Source organism: Acanthochromis polyacanthus, chromosome 8 (assembly GCF_021347895.1).
Source record: "Acanthochromis polyacanthus isolate Apoly-LR-REF ecotype Palm Island chromosome 8, KAUST_Apoly_ChrSc, whole genome shotgun sequence".
Taxonomy (NCBI): Eukaryota; Metazoa; Chordata; class Actinopteri; family Pomacentridae; genus Acanthochromis; species Acanthochromis polyacanthus.
Genome location: NC_067120.1, coordinates 39,897,561 through 39,923,717, shown reverse-complemented (window position 1 = coordinate 39,923,717; position 26,157 = coordinate 39,897,561). Strand labels below are relative to the sequence as shown.

Sequence of the window (26,157 nt, the reverse complement as noted above, 5' to 3'; positions counted from 1 at the left end):
GGGCTAAGAGGTTGTCTATCAAATCACTCTGCAGCAATTGGGTAGGTATACAACCAATCAACGCAACGAATAGGCTGATGTGGTTCCGAGAGCACCGGCGGATTGTGGCTAAGTCCCATTAGCTTCCCAACCAGCGGAGCCAACTGGTATATTAAGGATTTGCCATATCCCGTCGGCATAAGTCCAAATACGTCTTTCTTCTCAATGAAACACTTCAGTGCCGTCCTTTGTTTATCTTTCAAGTTGAATTTTAGCTTCAAATCTTTAAGGGCTGCGGCCAAAGCCGAGTCCAAAGATAACTGTTTATTGTGCGCCGGTTGTTTCTGTCAGAATCGTCGCGCCTCTGTCGTCACTTAGTTACGCCGCCTTCTGACTCTACACTTCATGGTGATTGGTCCGGCCAGTTTTAGGAGAATCCAGCCTCGAGCCTTATGGAGGGTAACTTGACCCACCCTGGCAGAGAATTAAATTCGTTGCCGTGGGTTGTCTAGCGCGGCTAGGCTAACGGATTAGGGCATTTACATGGAAAACGCGTCTCTACTTACGGAATTTTCAGGTTACGAAAATACTTCCAGAACCAATTAATTTCGAAAGTATAAGTTCCACTGAATGCTATACTACAATATACTAGATGAATTATTATATCACATAACTCTATATCTACTACACTAACATACGGTATGTTCTATGGCATATTATATACTGTAATACACTAAGATAGTACAGATGTCTGTGTAGGTTCTCATTCATCCAGGTCATGGTCATGGCTGTGGCTGTTTAAGCCAAGTAACACCCTCAGGCAAAGACTGGTCCGCTGAAAAGACCCCACACCACACAGCCAGAAGAGCAACCTGGTGTATGCAGTTAAATGCAGCGAGGAATGCTCAGATCTCTACATAGGGGAAGCCAAACAGCCACTTAACAAGCGCATGGCTCAACACAGGAGAGCCAATTCCTCAGGACAGGATTCGGCAGTCTTCCTTCACCTTAAGGAAGAAGGACACTTGTTTCAGGACACCAATGTTCAGATTTTGGACAGGGAGGACAGATGGTTTGAGAGAGGAGTGAAAGAAGCCATCCATGTCAAAGTAGAGAAGCCATCTCTGAACAGGGGGGTGGTCTGTGACATCATCTTTCACCGATTTACAATCAGGTCCTTTCAAAACTCCCCAAAAGAACGACTCAGCAGACTCATGCTAATGACCACCATTAGCACACAAGGGCTCAGTGACATCTGTGCATTACAACGACCCCCACCGATACAACGACCACTGTTGAGTAGTCAGATGAGTTTTGGTATCGGTCGTTGGAATAACAGCCCTGGACACACCTCACAGAGGTTTAAAAGCTGAGGCAACACCAACCACCACCAGAACTGAAGAAGCCTCTTGGATGAGAGGTGAAACGTCTTCAGTGAACTTTCTTAAAGTCCAGTGGATTGATTTAAACTGCTCTGGATAATATAGTACAGAGTATGACACTATAGTCTACTACACTATACCATTATTTACTATATTGTACAATACCAATACATCATTACATACTACACTATATAATACTACTATAGCATAGAATACCACAGTTTAATGTATTATACTATACTATAATACACTGTAGTATAGTATATTCTACTATAATGTATTACAGGGGTGTCAAACATACGACCTGCGGGCCAAAATCGGTCCATCAGAATGGGTAATCTGGTCTGTAGGACGACTTTGCAAATTATTATTATGCAAATTAAATCAAACTGTGCGATACTTTACTACCCCATAATGTGTTGTACTACACTTGACTGCATCATAACATACTCTATGACATTATACTATAGTAACACTGTACTGTACTTACATCCAGGAGGTCGGTCTCTAGTCTCCATCAGACTCTACATGTCGTCTCTCTACAGACTTACGGTATAAAGTTCTCCTGAACATTCAGCCTCTAATCCGTCCTGAAGCTCCTCTAATGGCCTCTCAGTGAGACTCTTTAACATCAGCAGCCTTTTCCAGTGGAGCTCAGTGGCATTAATCTTCATAAAACCTTCTACTTACTTCTAATGCATCAAGAATCTGTTTAAACCCTCTAATCCCCCGATGATCTGCACTGATAACATCTGTTCCAACATCTGCACTCGGCAGCAGCGGCTCTTACTCCAGAGTGTCGATCAGTTTGCGGTAGTCCACCGGCGGCTGGTAAATCACCTCCTCGATCAGCTCGCGGTCGCAGTTTGCGTAAGCCGTGGAGACGTGGATGAAGACCTCCAGCTGCTTCATCTTGCGGGCCAGAGACAGCATCTTCTGGGTGGCCAGGACGTTCAGCTGCATCGCATCTCTGAGGAGGACGGAACAGGGTTAGGGTTGGACATCAGAGGCAGATAGAGGGACAAGAACTAAGGTGGGGTTAGGGTTAGACATCAGAGGCAGATAGAGGGACAAGAACTAAGGTGGGGTTAGGGTTGGACATCAGAGGCAGATAGAGGGACAAGAACTAAGGTGGGGTTAGGGTTAGACATCAGAGACAGAGAGGGACAAGAACTAAGGTGGGGTTAGGGTTGGACATCAGAGGCAGATAGAGGGACAAGAACTAAGGTGGGGTTAGGGTTGGACATCAGAGACAGAGAGGGACAAGAACTAAGGTGGGGTTAGGGTTGGACATCAGAGGCAGATAGAGGGACAAGAACTAAGGTGGGGTTAGGGTTAGACATCAGAGGCAGATAGAGGGACAAGAACTAAGGTGGGGTTAGGGTTGGACATCAGAGGCAGATAGAGGGACAAGAACTAAGGTGGGGTTAGGGTTAGACATCAGAGACAGATAGAGGGACAAGAACTAAGGTGGGGTTAGGGTTGGACATCAGAGGCAGATAGAGGGACAAGAACTAAGGTGGGGTTAGGGTTAGACATCAGAGGTAGACATCAGATAGAGGCAGAAGAACTAAGGTGGGGTTAGGGTTAGAATAGTTTGAGCTCATGCAGCGACCAGCAGCAGTTGTGGATGGTGGCGTTGTTTGACTTTGTTTTGTTTCTTTTATGAGTGTTTTATACGAGCAGGCAGCTGTTGTCCAGGTGTTCTGTGCCACTCTGTACTGATCTCTGATCTGTCTGAGCAAGCAGTAACGTCTGTCTTCAAGAAATGACCCGGAACTGTTGCTAATCCCCCCGTCTATCTTATGCTTTGTGTGATTTTTTTTATTGTTTTTATTGTGTTTTTTACTGTTTTATTGTACATTTCATGACATTTGCTTTCATTGTTTCTTTACTGTTTTATTGCTTTTATTGTTTATTTTATGGTGAACGCTGCTTGTGTAACTGCCGCATAACAAATCGCCCTTCAAGGGACAAACAAAGTTGAAGTTGAAGACATCCAGAGATGGATGTAGGGACAAGGACCAAGGGTTGGACATCCAGAGTAGAGAGTGACACGGGAGTGGATTTTCACTCCTGTCCCATCCCACTCCCACAAAAAAAAAAATCTTGTCCCGTCCCAATCCCAGGCCAGAGTAAAAAAAAAATCCTGTCCCATCCCACTCCTGGTAAAATGGCTTCCACTCCCATCCCACTCCCATTCAGAATGACTCCCACTTTGTACCGCTCCCTTTTTTCCCCCCTTCCTCTAGTTTTTAGGCAATACAATGAATTTGATTTGATTTTCTCCCCGTTCTTTTTTAGATTACTTTGTGTTCTGCAGTTTCATTTCAAAAGATATGGCAACAGGAACAGTTCATCTCTGGTAAAATTAGGACCCATTTATTACCTCGGTCCAAACAAAAGTGCCTACCTTAGTGTAATAAACCCAAACATATGAAGCTTCATTTTGCTTATTTATTGAGCAATTGTTCCCTTTGAACATTGACAATAATTTTATGTTTTAAATTGTTTGAACAAAAAACTGCAACAAGCAAGAGACCTGTCCTCAACAAACAAAAGTGCATAAGGAAAAAAAGAGATCTGTTGCTGATTCTTTACGGACTTTGCCTTGCAAGTGTGTCTTGAGACCACTCGTCCCTGACTCACTGCTGTACTTAACTATGGTTAAACACGTTTTGCAAGCGGCATACGGCGTGTTAACACCGTCACACTCGACTCTCGTGAAGCTGAGCAATATTTCCGACTTCCCTGCCATTTCTGTCAGCTTCATAGATAGGTCCTTACTTCTTACTTTGCGTTGCAAATCAGTTTTTAGCACATCAGATTCTACGCCAGTGTTAACTCCCTCCATTGCTGTTCTTCTTTGAATTACGGCGGAGAGCAGCGGCCGGAAGCACTGTTGGCTTCTGGGCCGTGTAGTTCTTTTCACTTCCATTACAGTGTAGGCTTATTGGCAAAAAACTACAAAATGGCGGCGCATGTCATAAATTATATTTTGTCTTATTGATTGGTTCCCGCTCCTGTCTGCTCCCGTTAACTTTTTATCCTGTACCGTCCCAATCACATGATCAATAGTAAAGCTGACTCCCATCCCACGGGAATCCCGAAAAAATGTCAGTCTCTAATCCAGAGATAGAAGGACAAAAACCAAGGTGTGTCTTTTATGGTTCACTTCAATACTAGTGAAATATTTTCATAATGATCGACTCTGAGATCAAAACTATACACACTACACTACTGTGGACTAGACTATATGATCTAATATGATACGAGACGATAACAAAACTAAAGTGGATTTAACCTACTTATACTGTACTATGCTGTACTTAAATATACAATACCATATCATACTACACTGAACTACAGTACACTATCCTATGTCATGCTATATTATACTACCCTGTAGACTGAACACTATAACATCACCTTCTATGTGTTTAACTGGATGTCAACGAGGAAATTAGCAGCAGGAATCTGAAAACACCCGTGTCCTTCCTCCAGAGAAACTAGATCCTCTGATAGTACTGGAGGAGTTCCAGGTGTGTTGGGTTTCAACAGTAACACAAGTCTGTCGACACGACTGTTCTGTCAGAGGTGAACAAACCGACACGTCATTTTGTTAGAATTAATGAGATTAACTGTTACTGAGTTGTTGTCATTAATTAACTCAGACTGACTAAGGCTAGGGTTAGTTGAACTGACTTGTAATAATTAGATTAACTCGTACTGACTTGTAGTTAATTAACTCGTACTGACTTGTAGTTAATTAACTAACTCGTACTGACTTGTTGTAGTTAATTAGATTAACTGGTACTGACTTGTTGTAATTAATTAACTAACTCGTACTGACTTGTAGTTAATTAATTAACTCGTACTGACTTGTAGTTAATCGTACTGACTTGTAGTTAATTAATTAACTCGTACTGACTTGTTGTAATTAATTAACTAACTCGTACTGACTTGTTGTAATTAATTAACTAACTCGTACTGACTTGTAGTTAATTAACTCGTACTGACTTGTTGTAGTTAATTAATTAACTCGTACTGACTTGTAGTTAATTAACTAACTCGTACTGACTTGTTGTAGTTAATTAGATTAACTGGTACTGACTTGTTGTAATTAATTAACTAACTCGTACTGACTTGTAGTTAATTAATTAACTCGTACTGACTTGTAGTTAATCGTACTGACTTGTAGTTAATTAATTAACTCGTACTGACTTGTTGTAATTAATTAACTAACTCGTACTGACTTGTTGTAGTTAATTAATTAACTCGTACTGACTTGTTGTAATTAATTAACTAACTCGTACTGACTTGTTGTAATTAATTAACTAACTCGTACTGACTTGTAGTTAATTAATTAACTCGTACTGACTTGAGCGGCTCGTTGAAGCGGATGGTGGCGGCGCAGTGGAACACCACGTGGACTCGGTCTGTCAGGAGGTTCTGGTCGTGTCGGTTCAGGTCCAGGTCCGGCAGCGTCAGGTCGCTGCTCAGAGCCACGATCTTCTCCTTGAAGCTCGGCTGCTCGTCCTGCAGACGCTCAAACAGCTGACAGGGAGAAGACAAGAAAACAAACAAACAAACAAACAAATAAATGATCTGCAGGAATGAACCCGTGGAGTTAAAACATGAACCTCTAGACTCCAAACCTTTCTCTAAAGATTCTGACGTTCTGACAGACGTTTGTGTTGTTCCAGGTCTTGTTTTCGTTGTTTTGTGTCTTGGGACAGTTTTTCCCATTTGTGGTCATTGTCTGTTTTTTGTTGTCTGTTCTCTTTATCTGGTTTGGTGTCACATTACTGTCATTTTCTATCTTGTTTTTGTTGTTTTGTGTGCCTTTGGGGCAGCTTTTCCTCCTGTGGTCACTTTGTATCTTGTTTTTTTGTCTCATGTCTTGTTGTTGTCATTTTCTATCTCGTCTTAATTGTGTTGCATCTCATTTTTGTTGATTTGTGTCTCGTTTCTGTTGTTTCAGGTCTTGTTTTCATCTTTCTGTGTGTTTTTAGGACAGTTTTATTCCATCTGCGGTCATTTTGTTTCTCATTTTTGCTGTTTTCTGTCTAATGTTTGTCGTTTTGTGTTTAGTTTTTGTTGTTTTGTGTGCCTTTGGGGCAGCTTTTTCCCTTTGTGGTCATTGTGTGTCTCTTTTTGTCTCATTTTTGCTGTTTTGTTTCTTTAAAAGACCAAAAAAAATGTCAGAAACCTCAAGAACTATGGAGGGATCTTTCTTGAAGGACGGACAGAAACGTAATAAATGTCACGAAGGAAAACATAAAACAAAGTGAAACAGCTGATCAGGTTCCTGTTTCCATCCAGACGTTGCTCTGATCTCACCTTACAGCTGATCATGTCAGAGATCCGCTCCTGAGGGTTCTGACCGGCTTTGGACCGAACCAGGACGTAGACGGATCCCACATCTGGACACGACCGGAGCAGCTTCTCCAGAAGAACCTGCAGGACAGGAAGAGACGGGTTTAGACCTTCAAAACACAACCTTCAGGACAGAAGAGATGAGTTTAAACTTTCACAATAAAACACAATCTTCAGGACAGGAAGAGACGGTTTAGACCTTCACAATAAAGCACAACCTTCAGGACAGGAAGAGATGAGTTTAAACTTTCACAATAAAACACAACCTTCAGGACAGGAAGAGATGGTTTAGACCTTCACAATAAAGCACAACCTTCAGGACAGGAAGAGATGAGTTTAAACTTTCACAATAAAACACAACCTTCAGGACAGGAAGAGATGGTTTAGACCTTCACAATAAAGCACAACCTTCAGGACAGGAAGAGATGAGTTTAAACTTTCACAATAAAACACAACCTTCAGGACAGGAAGAGATGGTTTAGACCTTCGCATTAAAACAGAAGAAGAACTCAGACATCATTCATAGTTTTGTGTGTCTCTGGGACAGCTTTTTCCTTCTGCGGTAATTTTTTGTCTTGTTTTTACCATTTTTTATCTTGTTTTTGTCGTTTTGTGTCTCATTTATGTCTTTTTGTGTCTCGTTTTTACCATTTTTTATCTTGTTTTTGTCGTTTTGTGTCTTATTTATGTCTCATTTGAAACATTTTTTATCTTGTTTTCGTCATTTTGTGTCTCATTTATGTCGTTTTGTCTCATTTTTACCATTTTTTATCTTGTTTTTGTCATATTGTGTCTCATTTATGTCGTTTTGTGTCTCATTTGAACCATCTTCTATCTTGTTTTTGTCATTTTGTGTCTGTTATTTTATTGTTTTCCGTAAAACAACAGAACAAAAATGCTAAAAATGGTCTTTCACATGGTAGACGACAAAGATTTAAAAGTTTTTGCACGTTTGGCTCTAAAACCGGTCACCAAACATTCCTAATGTCGTGTAACGTGGATAAAACTCTGGATTCTGTACCTTCCCCATGAAGCCCGTCGCTCCAGAGATCAGCACATTTTTCCCTGCAAAGTATTCTGGGATGTTCACCATGATGCCTGAGCTGCTGGATGCTCCACCTGGAAGGACAAAAGGAGGATTAAAACCAGGTTCAAGGCTGGACACGTTTAAGAGCAGAGATTAAACAGAAACTAGGAGATTAAACGGCACAAAGTCAGAACTGGGACTCAACTGATTAAAGATGCAGGAAAAACAGGAAATATCCGAGTCGTTTCTGATTAAGAAGCTCTTTTCTGCCGCCTGAACATGTCGGTATAACAACGATCTGAACTACAGGAAGTGATCTCGGGAAACATTTCCACATTTCTGCACCAAAATTCATCCAAAAATATCACAAACAAAGAAACAAAAGAGAAAAAAGACACCAAGAGCAAACAGAAACATCTACAAAAATAAAACTCTGCTGCAACAGAAGATGGTTGGAGGTCATTAAGTACCACAGAAGTCTTTGTCATGGTGCCCCTTGTTAGCTCTCTATTCTACCAAAACCGCTACTTTCTGTCCAACTACTTACAGTTTCAAAGGTTTATTCTACTAAAAATAACCACGAAAAGATGCAAAACCATCACAGCAATTCTAAATCAGCATAAAGTCATTTTTTGACGCAAAAATTGCATCAAAAACGGCGAAATCGCCACAAAGAGATGCAAAACTGCCATAAAGAGATGCAAAATAAGCACAACTACAGACACAAAAGGAGGGTTCAAAAGCATTACATTAAGACACAAATCACCAAAAAGATGCAAAATGAGCACAAAAATAACCACAAAAAGCTGAAAAATCCCCACAAAAATTCTGAATCACCATAAGTGATGCAAAATTGCATCAAAAAATGATTAAATCACCACAAAGAGCTACAAAACCACCATAAAAAGATGCAAAATGATCATAAATATAGACTAAATGGTCACAAAAAGACATGAAATCACCATGAAATGATGCTAAATTATCACAAGAAGACAGTGAGCACCAATAGATACAAAATAACCATTAAACTGTTTAAAAACATCAAGCAAAGACAGAAATCACCAAAAAAAACCAATGCAAAACCCTCAGAAAAAGATGCAAAATGAGCACAAGAAGACGAAAAAAGACAAGATGCAAAAATAGTACAAAAAGACAAAAAATAACCACAAAAACATGTAAAATTACCACAAAAAGACGAGAAATAACCACTAAAAGATGTAAAATTACCACAAAAACACGAGAAGTAACCACAAAATTACCACAAAGACACAAAATTAGCACAAACAGACTAAAAATAGCCACAAAACATGCAAAATTAGCACAAAAAGGTGAAAAATGACCACAAAAAGATGCAAAATTAGCACAAAAAGACAAAAAATGATCACAAAAAGATGCAACATCAGCACAAAAAGACGAAAAAAATCAAGAAGATGCAAAAATAGTACAAAAAGACTAAAAATAACTACAAAAAAGATGTAAAATTACCAGAAAAAGACTAGAAATAACCACAGAGATGTAAAATTACCAGAAAAAGACTAGAAATAACCACAAAGAGATGTAAAATTATCACAAAACACGAGAAGTAACCACAAAATTACCACAAAGACACAAAATTTGCACAAACAGACTAAAAATGACCACAAAAAGATACAAAATCACCATAAAAAGATGTGAAATGAGCACAAATACAGACTAAATGGTCAGAAAAAGATGAAATCATCATGAATTAAAGCACCACGCTGCTAAAACTGCTCAAAACTCCACAGATTTTAATAAAATGGAGCGTTTGCTCTAAAAAGGAGCTCCACAGAGGTCTGGTGTTGACTTGGTTTAATGTTGTCGCTTATTTCTGAACATTCTCACTCCACAGACCTGAAGTCGTTACTTCCTCATCGACGTGCAGACGGAGGCTGAGATAAAGCAGCAGAGGTCAGATGTGACTTCAGACCACATCCGGACTCACTTCTGCTTCACTTTGGGTTTCAACACACTTCACAGTGAAAGCAGGCGTCCAGTTTAGAACAGAAACAGGCTTTCAGGAGAGTAAACGAAGCTTACAGCGGAAGAACTGCTGCTTCTGGTTCCAGCTGCACTTAAACCAGTTCTTCAGCTTCAAAATAAAAGGAAATAAAAGAAATAAAAGAAGCTCACAGCAGCAGTTCACTGATCCACTGCTGATCTAAAACTGACAGGAGACTTTAGAGCAGGAGCTTAAAGTGATCCTAGTTCAGGTTTAATATTCAGACCAGGCTGACCTCCAGTAAAACCAGTAAAACCAGTAAAACCAGTAAAACCACAGCAGAATAACCTCCAAATAACCACAACTCCTCATGGTTCTTAATGGTCACATTTAAGGAATTATCTTTTTAAAAAACATCAGGAACAAACTGAAATTTATCAAGAAAATAAATTCAGCCTCAGTTTATCATTCGCACATCACAACTTCCAGATCACAGTGTCGACAAAGAAACACAACATTTAGTCACCTGGACCTGAACCACAGAGGATCAAACGTCAGGCCAAAAAAATGACAAAAAACAAGACAAAATATTACAAAAATGAGTCACGAAATGATAAAAATGAGACACAAAAAGGCAAAAATGAGACAAATGACATGAAACAAAACAATAAGAGACAAAAAAACAACAAAAATTGGACAAAAAATTACAAAAATCAAACACAAAATGACAAAAAAAATGGACAAACGACACAAGCGAGACAAAAAGGAAACACAAAATGAGAAAAACGAGACAAAATATTACAAAAATGAGACACAAAACAACAAAAACGTGAGAAAATGATTTTAAAAAAATGAGAAATGACATGAAACAAAACAAAAAGAGACAAAAAAACTGACAAGAGTTACAAAATGACCAAAAAGGGACACTAGACAAATGACACAAAAAATTACTAAAAAAGACACAAAATGACAAAAACAAGACAAAAAAATGACAAATAAACCAAAACACAAAATGAAAAAATAAGAAAAAATACAAGCTAGAGAAAAAGGAAACACAAAACGACAAAAACGTGACACATAAAAAGGCAAAAAACAACAAAAATAGGACAAAAAAATCACAAAAAAATGAGACAAAATGACAAAAGAACAATCTAGTATTTTACTTTATGATCCAAACAACTTGTCATGGTCTAGAAATGATTTTAAATTTATAGTTTTACTGATTTAAAACTCCGGATTGGACCCTCTGGAGGACCACTTTGGGCCCACGGGCCTCATGTTGGACACCGCTCTGCTGCGCTTTCACTTCCTGTTTCAAAGCGACTCGTCAGTTTGAGTGAAACTCCTCGAATGAATGAATCCGTTCTCAGCTTTTGTTCTCATGTAGCAGACGAGTAAAAACTCCACCAGCAGGAATCAGAGTCTGTCGCTACCATGGCAACGGCGATGCCACGTCCCTGTGATGCCGAGACTCTGAGGATCTGCAGCTGAAAACCGGGCCAACGCTGCTGCAGAACAACGAAGCAGAACCACCGTCTGCTGCAGAACAACGAAGCAGAACCAACGTCTGCTGCAGAACAACGAAGCAGAACCACCGTCTGCTGCAGAACAACGAAGCAGAACCACCGTCTGCTGCAGAACAACGAAGCAGAACCAACGTCTGCTGCAGAACAACGAAGCAGAACCAACGTCTGCTGCAGAACAACGAAGCAGAACCACCGTCTGCTGCAGAACAACGAAGCAGAACCACCGTCTGCTGCAGAACAACGAAGCAGAACCACCGTCTGCTGCAGAACAACGAAGCAGAACCACCGTCTGCTGCAGAACAACGAAGCAGAACCACCGTCTGCTGCAGAACAACGAAGCAGAACACCGTCTGCTGCAGAACAACGAAGCAGAACCAACGTCTGCTGCAGAACAACGAAGCAGAACCACCGTCTGCTGCAGAACAACGAAGCAGAACCACCGTCTGCTGCAGAACAACGAAGCAGAACTACCGTCTGCTGCAGAACACCGTCTGCTGCAGAACAACGAAGCAGAACCACCGTCTGCTGCAGAACAACGAAGCAGAACTACCGTCTGCTGCAGAACACCGTCTGCTGCAGAACACCGTCTGCTGCAGAACAACACCGTCTGCTGCATCCAGAGTCCAGCTGTGGATGAAGTAAAACCTGCAGAGTTCTGACAGCGTCTCCCAGAGAAAGCAGCCACATTGCTCTTTATTCCACTCTCTCTCTTTTACTGCGTCAAGTTCAAACGTCTGCAGGAACTTTAGAGCCGTTCCTATAATCAGTTATAAACTACGTCTGGAGAAACGACTTCAGCTGCAGACTGACACACTGGCACAGAGTTTAAAGCTGAAGTCAGGCAGCAGGACAGAAATCACTGAAAAACAAAATAAAATCGCTACAAAAAATGTAAAATTTCCTGTTTTCATCCAGACGTTGCTCTGAGACGTATAATAACCACGAAAAGATTCAAAATAACCACAAAAAGATGCAAAATCACTGCAAAAATTCTAAATCTCCATAAAACGATCCATTTGTGTTAATTTTGCGTCTTTACAGTCACTTTCGTCGTCATTTCGTGTTTGCAGGAAAACATCGCAAAATGTTCAGCTTTTATTTTGAAAAATCAAATTGCTTCAGAATCCTGATTTCATCCATTACAGCTGATTTTAGAGCTGTAAAACTCAACAAAACGTCTGTAAACACTAAGATTTGTAGGTTTGTACGTGCTTTCTTGTGGGTTTCTTGCAGAACTAAAGCTGCAGTTCTTCAACACGTCAGCAGTGATTAAAAGAACGAAGCTCCAAACAGAACAAACAGCAGCAGGTTTGTGTTTGTTTTGGCAGCGACGCACAAAATGACGCCTCCAAAACACAAACAACGGTGGGAAGAACTGGAGTCGCCTCCAGCTGCAGCAAGAAGCAGAAATCTGATGAAAAGATGGATTTACTAAACACGTTTAAATAAAATCTGACTACAGGAGGATTTACTAAACACGTTTAAATAAAATCTGACTACAGGAGGATTTACTAAACACGTTTAAATAAACTGAAGACACAGAAACATCCTGCCTCTTTAAATTACAGTTAATTTATAATAAAATCACTGAAAACAAATCATAATTCAGACAGCAGCTACCATCCAATACAGAGAAAATCTTCCAAAAAACGTTCCAAAACTGTAAAATAATTACGTCAAATATCTGTAAAATAATTCCATATTTGCTGATTTATGCTCAGTGATACGGCGTGAATTTTACAGAGTTACAGATGTTTGATGTGGACGTTGTTTAGAGTTTTGGTCTGTTGTTAAGATAGAAAATGAGCACAAATATTTACAAAATAAGAACAAAATACTAGAAAAACATCATGTAAAGACAGAAATCAATAAAAATCTCCACAAAAGGCACAAAGTGAGCAAAAAACAGTTCAAAATCACAACATTAAGACAGAAATCTCCACAAAAAGATGCAAAATAACCACAAAAGATGCAAAATTTGCACAAGACTAAAATTAATTACAAGGACACAAAAATTTGCACAAAAACACTAAAAATATCCACAAAAAGATGCAAAATTTGCACAAAAGACTAAAATTAATTACAAGAACACAAAAATTTGCACAAAAACACTAAAAATATCCACAAAAAGATGCAAAAATTCACACAAAAGGGTGCAAAATCACACAAAAAGAGCCAAAACCACCATAAAACACTAAAAATAACCACAAAAAGATGCAAAATTAGCACAAAAGACGAAAATTAATTACAAGGACACAAAAATTTGCAGAAAAACGCAAAAAATATCCACAAAAAGATGCAGAAATTAGCACAAAAGGGTGCAAAATCACACAAAAAGAGCCAAAACCAGCATAAAAAGACTAAAAATAACCACAAAAAGATGCAAAATTAGCACAAAACATGCAAACATACCCAGTAGTTTCCCACAGAAACTCTAAATCACTATAAAATGTTGGAAAATTGCATCAAAAATAGATTAAATCACCACTAAAAAGACAGAAAATGAGCACAAAAACATGCACAATAACCACTAAATAGTCTTTGTCAGCACTCGATGCTGTGCTCTGTGGTTCACTTGTGTCTCTTTTTGGTGTTTTTTTTTTATTTTTGTCTTTCTTTTGCTGCTGTTTTCAGTAATTCTGTGACTCTTAGCAGTCGTTTCTCTCTGTTAGCATCTGTTAGCGTCTGTTAGCGTCTGTTAGCATCTGTTAGCATCTGTTAGCGTCTGTTAACGTCTGTTAGCGTCTGTTAGCATCTGTTAGCGTGTGTCGTGTTAAAACTCTGCGTCTGTTTTCAGTCGGTTTAATCCTTCTTGGTCCCGTTGTGAGCTCTTACTCTGAGTGTTTTGGGTTTGTCTTTGTCTGGCGTCACGCTGGAGTCTAATTAAAGGAAAATGAGTCCAGCCCAGTCGTCTCTTCAGGTCGGACCAGTTTAAGGTGGAAAGCTGTGGGGGAGTTCCAGGTAGGCAGGAAATCTACCACTCATCCTGGAAAGCTGCTTTCCTCTTTATTAGAGCCGCTCTGGAGGTTTTCTGACCAAAGTTAACAGAAGAAAAGCCGCAAATTTAGCAGCAAAACCTTCAGTTAAAGCGGACAGATCAGTCAGCGTAAAACTGTTCTGGTTTGAGGTCGGACTCGTCAGAAAGCAGCTTCAGCAGACGGAGTTAGGCCTGAACATGTGAGCGTTAAATCAGGCAGAAAACGGATGAACTCTGGGCGTGTTCAGGCTTTACTCAGAGCAAACACGCTCCAAGCATCAGAGTCAGACGAGAAGTATGTCAGAAAAACACCAAAGATTACAGGAAAAGATGATAAAACACCACAAAAAGAGAAAAAGTGAGCACAAATGCAGACTAAATGGTTACAAAAAGACAGAAAGTGAGCACAAATGCAGACTAAATGGTTACAAAAAGACAGAAAGTGAGCACAAATACAGACTAAATGGTTACAAAAAGAGAGAAAGTGAGCACAAATACAGACTAAATGGTTACAAAAAGACAGAAAGTGAGCACAAATGCAGACTAAATGGTTACAAAAAGACAGAAAGTGAGCACAAATGCTGACTAAATGGTTACAAAAAGACAGAAAGTGAGCACAAATGCAGACTAAATGGTTACAAAAAGACAGAAAGTGAGCACAAATAGATGCAAAATAACCACAAAAACATCATGCAAAGACAGAAATCATTAAAAACTGCGTAAAATCTCCACAAAAAGACACAAAATGAGCCTAAAAAGACTAAAAATAACCGTGAAATGCTGCAAAGCTACCACAAAAATGTGAAATCACTATAAAATGACACAAACATTTCATCAAAAATAGGTTAAAAAAAAAATCACAAAGATGCAAAACCATCATAAAAGATGTGAAATTAACATGAATGTGGACTAAACTGTCACAAAAAGGCATGAAATCACCAGAAAACGATGCTGAAGCAAAACAAAACAGCTAAAAGTCACGACCAAAAGATGCAAAACCGGCACAAAAATTCCAAATCACAATAAAATGATGCAAAAATTCCATCAAAAATAGGTTAAATCACCACAAAGACACGCAAAACCATCATAAAAACATGAAAAATGAGCACAAACAAAGACTAAACCGTTACAAAAAGAGAAAAAGTGAAAACAAATGGATGCACAACAACCACTAAATAGTTTAAAAACATCACGCAAAGGCAGAAATCATTAAAAACGTATTCAAAATCTCCACAAACAGACACAAAATGAGCACAAGAGTTAAAAATATTAAGACACAAATCACCACAAAAAGATGCAAAACCACCACAAAAATCTAAATCTGCATAAATTGATGCAAAAATGCGTTAAAGCAAAACAAATAGATTTTGCATCTGTTAAAATAAAAACATCTGGATCCGTATTTGTGCTAAAAAAGCAAAATGAGCACAAAAAGATGCAAAATACCCACTAAATAGTTTAAAAACTTCATGCAAAGACAGAAATCACCAAAAAATGTGTAAAATCTGAGACAGAAACGGACACAAAATGAGCACAAGCAGGTTCAAAATCATCAAAAAGACGCCCAATTAGCAGAAAAACTCTAAAAAATAACGACAAAAAGACTAAAAATCACCAGGAAAAGTTTGAAACCACCCAAAGATTCATAAAACTCCATAAAATTCTGCAAAACTGCTTCAAAAATAAATTAAATCAGCACAAAGATGAGGGAGTTCCATCAGAAAAACGAGAATTAGATCATTTGACTCTATTTCTATTCTATACTAGTAACATTAGTAATATTTAGACTGATCGGGTGTTTAATCTTCCGTCTGTTTCATCTGCAGACATAAATACGAGCTCTGCAGGATTTCATGTTCAGGTTACTGCAGGATTCTGACGACAATAAAACTTCACAACGACGTAAAGAAGCATTACAGCGCAACACAAACAGGATTATTGTTACGAACTGGTCCGACCTGATCACAGCCACGCCACAGACACACGAAAAGAAATGAAAAAACCAACAGAAATAAAAAGAAAACAACCACAAAGTGACTTAAACCAATAAAGAGACAAAAAACACGCATGGAGACACAAAATGAGCAGCAAAAGACGCTAAATCATCACAAAAAAACACTAAAAACACCCCAAAATTATGCAAAATCACAAGGAAGAGATGCAAAACAACTGCAAACACACACTAAATCAACAAAAAAAGACACAAAATGAGCACAAAACAGACAAAAGGGTTCAGAATCTCCACAAAAGGACACAAATCACCTCAAAGAGATGCAAAATTAGCACAAAAAGACTAAAAATAACCAGAAAAATTCCAAAACACCACAAAAAGATGCAAAAATCAGTTAAATCACCACAAAGAGATGCAAAACCACCAAAAAAAGATGGAAAATCTGCACAAGAACAGACGAAATCATCACAGCAGACACGGAATCACCATGAAAGAGCGCTAAATCTTCAGCAAAATTAGAGTAAAAGAGAGCAAAAAAGATGCAAAATAGCTACGAAAGGGTGCAAAACCACGATAAAAAGATGCAAAATCACCACAAGAAGACATGAAATCATCATGAAACTATAAAGGTAGAAGATGAGCACAAAAAGATGCAAAATAACCACAAAATGGTTTAAAACCATCGTGAAAAGATGCAAATCACGAGCCTAGACATCCCATGGCAACGAATTTAATTCTCTGCCAGGGTGGGTCTAGTTACCCTCCATAAGGCTCCAGGCTGGATGCTCCTAAAACTGGCCGGACCAATCACCATCAGGGTTCTCGCCAGCGCATTTCAGCGTAACGGCCCGTTACACTGTCTAATGGGCCGTTACGCTCAGTTTAAAAGATTACGCTGTGATTAGGGCCACTACGCCAGCGCATTTCAGCGGAACGGCCCGTTACACTGTCTAATGGGCCGTTACGCTCAGTTTAAAAGATTACGCTGTGATTAGGGCCGCTACGCCAGCGCATTTCAGCGTAACGGCCCGTTGCACTGTCTAATGGGCCGTTACGCTCAGTTTAAAAGATTACGCTGTGATTAGGGCCACTACGCCAGCGCATTTCAAAGATTACGCTGTTGTTATGAGAGTGTGTGGCTCCGTCATGAGAGAGGGAGAGAGAGCAGCGTGTGTGTGTGAGGGAGGGAGGGAGGGGGAGTGAGAGAGACGGGCAGTCGGTGCAGTCGGAGGAGAGAAGGTGTGTAGTTGCTGGGTTGGCGGTACTGTGCGGTTCAGCCACTGTTTATAGACAATAAAGGCTGCAGTGTTCTTTGATACGGCTGGGCTCCTGTGTCTTTGCCCCTACAGCTGCTGAGGAAGTGAAGGGGGGTAACCCCGGGCTTCCTGACCACGGTCGGGGGCCGAACAGGAAGGGTTAACACTGTGATTAGGGCCTCTGCGCTGTTATTTTGACAGATAACGCCATGTGCGTTTGTTTTTATCGACTGGGTGCCTATCTAGGTTAATTTATGTCTCCCCACCTCAGCCGTACTTTCCTGTCGATTGACCCGTTCCTGTCTATTGCGCATGCAGGAGGACCTGCCGTTACGCTGAAAAAGAATCCTGGCGAGAACCCTGACCATGAAGTGTAGAGTCAGAAGGCGGCGTAACGAAGTGACGACAGAAACAACCGGAAACAATAAACAGTTATCTTTGGACTCGGCTTTGGCCACAGCCCTTAAAGATTTGAAGCTAAAATTCAACTTGAAAGATAAACAAAGGACGGCACTGAAGTGTTTCATTGAGAAGAAAGACGTATTTGGACTTATGCCGACGGGATATGGCAAATCCTTAATATACCAGTTGGCTCCGCTGGTTGGGAAGCTAATGGGACTTAGCCACAATCCGCCAGCGTTCTAGGAACTCCATCAGCTTATTCATTGCGTTGATTGGTTGTATACCTACCCAATTGCTGCAGAGTGATTTGATAGACAACCTTTTAGCCCGCCTCCCTCCTGTGGAGTGGTTCTAGACCCTTTGTGCCTTAAGAGCTGGGTCTAGTGCGGCTAGGCTAGCAAATCACCACAAAAACATCAAATCTGCACAAAAAGACAGAAAATGAGCATAAAAGAGTTCAAAATTAGAGCATTACGATACAAAATCACCACAAAACTAGAAAAGCACTCAGAGAGCAGACCTCCACCAAGGACAGAGAGGAAAACAGGAAACCCATGCAGTAAAGGATCATGGGCTGGAATCAAACCTGCGTCTCTGACACAGTTCTGTTTACGAATCACCTTCTTAACCAGTTGAGCTATCTGGACACCTTGTTCCAATTTGTTGGACGACATACTAACCTATGATGGTTTTGTCGTACTTTGGACCACATAGTAAAACAGACTAAAAAATTCAAAGTGATCCAGAATCCAGGATCCTTTCCGGATTTCCACCAAAATTAAATCAGCTCTTCCTCTTACCATAGTCTACATCCCCTCAAAGTTTCATGTGAATCTGCCCAGGCGTTTTTGAGTTATCTTGCTAACAGACAGACAGACAGACAAACGCCGGGTGTCACATAACCTCCTTGGTGGAAGTAAAGATGCAATACCGCCAAAATAAGTTGTGAAATGAGCACACACACAGAATAAAATCATCGCAAAAAGACACAAACCCACAAAAAAGATGTGATAAAACCATAAAAACATACAAAGTCACTATGAACAGAACAAAAAGAGGCAAAATCAGCACAATAACCACAGAAACATGATCATTTGTTACAAAATATGCAAAATCACAACAAAAAGGCACAAAACTGCAAAATATCTGCAAGATAAAACAAAAACCACGCACCATGCACCATGAAAAGACATTAAATTAGAACAAAAAGAAGCCGAACCAACATAAGAAGTCAGTAAATTCCCTGTGAGGAACATTTAGGAAGCTACGATTTCAGTTTGGGAGTGAAGTGATGCTGGATGAGGCTCGTCTCTGCTCACACAGAGTCTGTATTTATGAAAACAAACAGGACGTGAAGCTGAAAACGCCCTAAAACTGACTTTAATAAACCTTTAATCTGCTCTCGTGACCCATTTACGCCTCAGAATCAGACCGAAGACGAACCGTGGAAGCAGCTTTTCTCTAAATAAAAAGATCTGAGCTGGACTTCACAGGCAGACAGTTGGGCAGCAAGTTGATCCCCGAAGCCTCGATTTGAATAATTTACCAGATAAATTATAACGTTTAAACCTGAGGCTGAACAGCAGCAGTTTACCGAGTTTAAGACGAGAAAGTCTGGTTTGAACGAGGAGTTAAGAGGACGGAAAGCATTTAGAGGCAAAAGAATCACAGCAAAAACAAGCAAAACCTGAAAATAACAGCAAAAAAACCCACTAAAACATACAAAGGCACCATGAACTACAACAAAAAACCCAGAAACCCACAAAAACACTCAAAGTCATCATAAAAAGACATTAAATTACAACAAAACGAAGATAAACGAGCACAAAAAGACACCAAACCACAAAATAGCTGCAAAAAAACACAAAAACATACAAAGCCACCATGAAAGACAGGAAAGTACTAGAAAAACCACCACAAAGTGATGCAAGTTGACCACAATAACCACAGAAAACATACTAAAAGACCACAAAATGAGGCAAAAAAATCACACAAACCACAAAATGGTTGCAAAAAAACCCCACCGAAAACATGTAAAGGCACGATAAAAGAGCACAAAACTACAACAAAACAAAATAAATCAACACGAAAGATGTGAAACCACCACAGTAAGATGCAAAATCACAAAAAAACGGTAAAAACATGCAAAGCAACCAGAAAAAAACCACAAAATTATAACATAAAGAAGCTAAATCAACATGAAAAGACATAAAATGACTACAGAAAGATGCAAAACCACAACAAAAGATGCAAAAAACCCACAAAAACATACAAAGCCACCATGAAGAGACAGGAAATTACAAAAAAAGAAGCTAAACTAACACAAAAAAGATTCAAAAACAGGCTAAATCACCACAGAGATGCAAAACCACCATAAAAAAACAGGAATACAGACTAAAGCACCACAAAATGACACAAAATCATCACAAACATTCCATGAAAAGATGCAAGATTTCCACAAAGGGCTCAAACTCACCACAAAATGTGCAAAAATTAGCAGAATGTGTTCAAATTTGTCCACAACGGCTCAAAATTTGTTCCAAATGAAGGAAAATAATCCAAAATTTACTCAAAGCCCATTCCATATTACTCAACATTTGTAGAAAATAACATGAAGTTCTCCAACCAAATGTTCTGTCAGAGCAAACACAACAGCCTTCATGCACTGAGGAACTGAACAGACTGGATTATTAATGTGAATGGAGCTCAAACGTCTCTGAAATGACCCTGAAAGAGCGTCTAAACGACTCAAACCTCATCCAGAATTAATAGAAATGTTCACAATGAGTTCAAAATGAGTTAAAATGTGTCCAAGATGAGTTGAAACTTGTTCAAAACAATTCAAACTTGTAGAAAATGACTCAAAATTTGCCCACAACTACTCAAAAATGTGTCTAAATTGTCCTAAATTAGTTCAACTTTTATCCAAAACGACCTGAAAACTGGCTGCAGGAGTGAACATGCACTCACACTTTCCCAAAAGGAGTTGAAAATCGTCCAGAATGATTCAAAACGGGTCCAACACGACTCCAAAGTTGCCCACAGTAACTCAAAATACGTCCAAAATTAGTTAAAATTTGTCCAAAATGACCTGAAAACTGGCGGAAAGAGTGAACACAAGACTCGTCCTGCGCTCAAACATGATCCAAAACGACCTAAAAATGATGCAAAACGACGTAAAAATGATGCAAAACGACGTAAAAATGATCGAAAACGACGTAAAAACGATCCAAAACGACGTTAAAACGATCCAAAACGACGTAAAAACGATCCAAAACGACAATGATCCAAAACGATAAAAAATGATCCAAAACGACGTAAAAATGATCCAAAACGACGTAAAAACGATCCAAAACGACGTAAAAACGATCCAAAACGACAATGATCCAAAACGATAAAAAATTATCCAAAACGACTCCAAACCAGTCCAATATAACCCAAACTTTGTCCAAAACTAATGAAAATTTGTCCAAAATTACTCGACACTCATCCAAAATTATACAAAATGTGTTCAAAATGACCAAAATTTGTTTAAAATGACTCAAAACTTATCCAAAAATCAATCAAAACTTATTCAAGATCACCTAAAATGTGTTTAAAATGAATCGATATGTTTAAAATGATTCAAAATGGCTTCATAATGACTCAAAATTAGTCTGGAATGACCTGAAACTCGTCTAAAATGCATCAGAATACATGTAAAATAACTTCAGATTTGTTCAAAATGACTAAAAAACTCTAAAGTCTTCTGCTGTTGGCTGCAAGAGCGAACACAACAGGCTTCATGCACTCACACTTATGATTTTAAACTTTAAGAAAATAAATTCAACTTGTTTAAAAAAATGAAAATGTTCCCAAAATGACTAAATCTTGTCCAAATTCTCCAGAATGACTTAAAAATTAGCCATAAATTACACAAGAAGTGTCCAAAATGACTCAAAGCTTGTCCACAGTGGCTAAAAATGTGTCCAAAGCTCAACAAAACTCATCTAAAGTCTATTAAAATACGTCAAACAGGGCTCAAAATGTGTCCAATATTATGAAAACGTGTCTAAATTGTCCAAAACTTGTTAAAAATTTAACCAAAATGACCTGAAAACTGGCTGCAGGAGCGAACACAAAAAGCTTCATGCACTTTTTTACCCAAAAGGAGTTGAAAATTATACAGAAAGACTCAAAACTTGTCCAGAATAGTTTCAACTTGTCTAAAATAAATCAAAATTCATCCAAAATGCCAAAATCTTTGCCAAAAATGTCAAAAAATGTGCCCAAAATAACCTGAAGTTTCCCCACAGTGACTAAAAATGTGTCCAAAATTAAACCAAACTCATGTAAAATTTATGAAAACGCGTCCAAACCAAACTAAGACGTCACAGATCGTCTCTGCTTCCATAAATGAAGCTTAAACTCTGTTTGCAAATAAAAACACGTCTATCCAGGACTCATGCAGACACACGGAGATTTCTTTATTAGAAAACAGTTTCTCAACTCAAACCTCATTGTTCAGAACAAAGCAGCTGATAAAGCGACCTCCTGAAAACAGCAGAAAACCTTTACCACTAAAACAAACAACTTTATGAAAACAAATGTGGTAAAGAAACAATAAAATACACCCAGACTTCATCCAAAACCCAAAGATTCTCAGAAAAACATCAAAATTTCAAATACTGGGACTCAGAAACAGAAACTTTTTGACTTAAAAAACTCTAGTCATTTTTCATCAAAATGTGAAGAAAAGAAGCGATAAATCATCTCACACAGCAGAAAAGTCTGAAAAAAACCTCAAAACAACAAAATTAAACTAAAGCGGAAGGCCACAGCTAACTTTATTTAAATTAAGTATTTTTTAAAAATCAAATACAGTCGACTAAATTAAAATTAAAGAGGCCAAACAGCAACACTCACATTTTCATCATGTCACTATATTCTATGGTTAAAAGTGAATTCTACAAAATTAAAAGTGAAAACTGGATTATTTCTTTTCCATTTTTATTCACACTCAAATAAAATAATAATATATATATGTAGAAATTCTATTTTTTTTAACTTCTTTAAATAGTGGACAAAATTAAAATTAAAGAGGTAAAACAGCAGCACCAGCATTTTTGTTTCTTTCACCGTTTACATTTTCATTACATCACTAAACTACACACATAAAAATAACACATATATGTGTAGAAATTCCAGTTATAATGTGGAATTACATTTTTAAATTTACATTTTTATTTAAATACGGTGGATTGAATTAAAATTAATTTGAAAGTTCAACTAAATTTTACCCTTTCCTTTTAATTCTAATTCTCTTAATTATGTCACCATAATCTATGGCTAAAACTGAAATTAAAACTCAGGTTTCTTACTAATGTTGAAAAACAAACTATTAAAAAACTATTTTATTTTTTACTCAAACCCTTACTGATGTGGAAACTTCTTCCTGTTGTGGAATCACATTTTAAATGTTGCATTGCCATTTAAATAAAGTCTGCTCCAGGCCTCCATACCTCCTGATGTGTTCTGCTTCTTGTCTTGTTAACATAATTAATTTTAAATCTTTCTGAGGAGGATGAAGACCATGAGGAGGAGCAGAAAGATCAGGACCCCCTGAGACTAAAAACCAAACCTCTAAAGTTCCTCTGAGCTCTAAAGTTCCTCCTGGAGCAGCAGATCCTGATCCTGATCCTAAAACTGGATCCTGAATCCAGCAGCACATCTGAGGATCTCGTGATTCTCATCAGTCGCTAATCTTAACGGGAAAACACGACGTTAAAAAACGGAACCGTTCGGTTTCCTGGAAGCAAAAACTCCCGCAGAGTTTCCTCCTTTTAACGGCTTCCAACCCGCAGCTTCGTGCGTAAAATTCTCCACATTTCCGCGGCGCCTCTCCGGTTCCCTTCCCGCCCTTGCTCCCTCCTGCCGCCGCATCTCCTCCTCCGGAGCCCGGAGCGGAGCGGAGCCTCCGGGAAGCGACCGGACGCACTGCGGCGGCCAGACGACAGTACGTACCCGGAATGAGGATGCTTCTCCCGGCTGTGGAGTTGTCGGTGGCGGCGGCGGCAGCAGCGTACCGCTACGGGAGACAGAGAGACTCAGCAGGAAGCCACCGGAGGAACGAACCGGAGTGACGTCAAGGGACGGCGGTGACTGCGCAGATCGGACGGAGGGGAGGTCTCACTCCTGCAGCTTTCTGGAAAACTTCACATGCGCACTCAGACGTACAACACCGCTGAACACCGTAAAACAAGAAAAGTTTTACATCTAATCCACGAATTATGACTTATTCTGTCTTATTTATCAGAAAAAAGTTCATTATTGTCTGTTAATGTGCAAGAATAATGCGCAGGAACTGGAACTCTGCAGAACTCCGTTGAAAATTAGCAGTTTTTTAGGATTTATTCAGCCTCAAAGTTATTTAGTGATAGATGTCGACATATGTAAAGATGTTTTACAACAAAGTGCTATTAATTAATAATTCGGCTTAATTAAGTTTGCAAAATGTAAATTAATAAAGGCTAAAATTTAGGTTTCAATTTGCAACATTTCAGAACTTGCCTAAGAATCAACAGGTTTTTTATGTTTCTTAAGTATAAAAGTAACTCAGTGATAAATGTCAGTACAACGATGATGCAGAGCAAAAAATAAAGATTTAATAGATAATTCGGCTCACTTAATTTAAAAATAATGTTAATTATAAAGGCTGAAATTCAGAGCTCAATTTGCAACTCATCAGCACTTCATTGAAATTTTTTTTTTTAGCATTTATTCAATCTCAAAGTTATTCACTGACAGGTGTCAGCATGGTTAATTATGTTTTACAACAAGGATTTATTAATAGATAATTCGGCTTAATTAATTACGGAAAATGTAAATTAAAGGCTAAAATTTAGGGCTGAAGTTGCAGCCCAACGCTGCAGAACCTCAATGAGAATCGTCTAGTTTTTACGTTTTCTTCATCGTCAAAGTTTTTCATTGAGAGTTATCAGTACAACGGTGGTCCAGAGCAAAAAATAAACATTTAATAGATAATTCGTTTTATAAATTTAAATCAATAAATAAATGCTATTATTATGGGCTCAAGTTGCAACCTGATGATTCAGAACTTCACTGAAAATTCTTAGTTTTTCAGGATTTATTCAGCTTCAGAGTTATTTAATGATAGGTGTCAGCATGTATAAAGGTGTTTTACAACAAGGAACTATTAATTAATAATTCGGCTTAATTAATTATGCAAAATGTAAATTAGTAAAGGCTAAAATTAGGGGCTCAACATGTCAGAACTTTCCCAAGAATCAACAGGTTTTTGGGATTTATTCAGTATAAAAGCTACTTAGTGATAAATATCAACATTTCTAAGGGTTTTTAGCAACAAAGAGCTATTAATTAATAATTCAGCTGACTTAATTATGCTAAATATAAATTAATAAAGGCTGACATTAGGGGCTGAAGTTGCAGCACTTCAGAACTTCACTGGAAATGATTAGTTTTATAGGATTTCTTCAGTATTAAAGTAATTCATTGATAGTTATCAGAACATGATTGTTGCAGAGCAAAAATAAATGTTTAGTCATTAATTTGGCTCAGTTACTTTTAAAAAAATGTAATTAATAGGGCTTAGTTTCAGGGCTCAATTTGCAACACTTCAGAACATCCCTAAGAATCAACAGGTTTTGGGATTTCTTCAGTATAAAAGTAATTTAGTGATAAATGTCAACAAATCTGATGTTTTAAAACAAGAAGTTATTAATTAATAGTTCCGCAAAGTTATTTATGAAAATATAAGTTAAAGGCATTGAAAATTATTAGTTTTTTCAGTTTTCTTCAGTATCAAAGTAGTTCAGTGACAGATATCAGAACATGTCTAATGATGTTTTACAACAAGGAACTATTGCTATAATGTCAATAATTGATAATTAATAAATATTAAACCTATAATTAGAAGAAAATGCTTCAGGATCCTCCATGTTCTAAGATATCAGAATAATTACTCGGCAGCATTTAAAATATATCTAAATATACACTAAAGAAACAAGTTCTCGTCCATTTTGTGGATGTTTTGCATCTTTTTTGCTCATTTTATAACAGTTTTGTTCATGTTTTGAGTCTCCAAATGTCAAATAAGAATTATTAACTGTCCTTTAATATCCAAAAGGTAATAATCTTAATAATCGTACTTCAATATTTGTAATCTTTCATCCTTTTCATGCTTTTATTGTGAAAAAACAGACTTTTATTCTGCATTTAAAAACTTTAAATGTAGTTTGTTGAGCAGCTCAGCAGGAAGCCTATAAACATTGATAACCGGCTGCTGGAAATCAGATTAT

General features: G+C 38.3%; 1 protein-coding gene across 7 annotated transcripts in view; it reads right to left on the bottom strand.

Moving 5' to 3' along the window:
- Nucleotides 1-24,082, bottom strand: part of far1 (fatty acyl CoA reductase 1) — a 44,680-nt gene extending 20,598 nt beyond the window's left edge. Inside the window, exons 1-7 of one of the 7 annotated variants that reach the window (XM_051951862.1) lie at nt 9,826-11,191; nt 9,640-9,677; nt 7,973-8,106; nt 7,762-7,859; nt 6,705-6,821; nt 5,743-5,918; nt 2,152-2,331 (exon numbers count right to left, since the gene is read on the bottom strand). In XM_051951862.1, the coding sequence (XP_051807822.1) occupies nt 2,152-2,331; nt 5,743-5,918; nt 6,705-6,821; nt 7,762-7,833 (545 nt within the window). In that variant the 5' untranslated portion in view covers nt 7,834-7,859; nt 7,973-8,106; nt 9,640-9,677; nt 9,826-11,191. Of the gene's footprint in view, nt 1-2,151; nt 2,332-5,742; nt 5,919-6,704; nt 6,822-7,761; nt 7,860-7,972; nt 11,192-23,842 lie in introns of those variants that run through there. The other 6 variants (XM_022197342.2, XM_051951861.1, XM_022197345.2 and 3 more) reach the window with 6 other exon arrangements.
- Between the last annotated feature and the right edge of the window lie 2,075 nt (nt 24,083-26,157).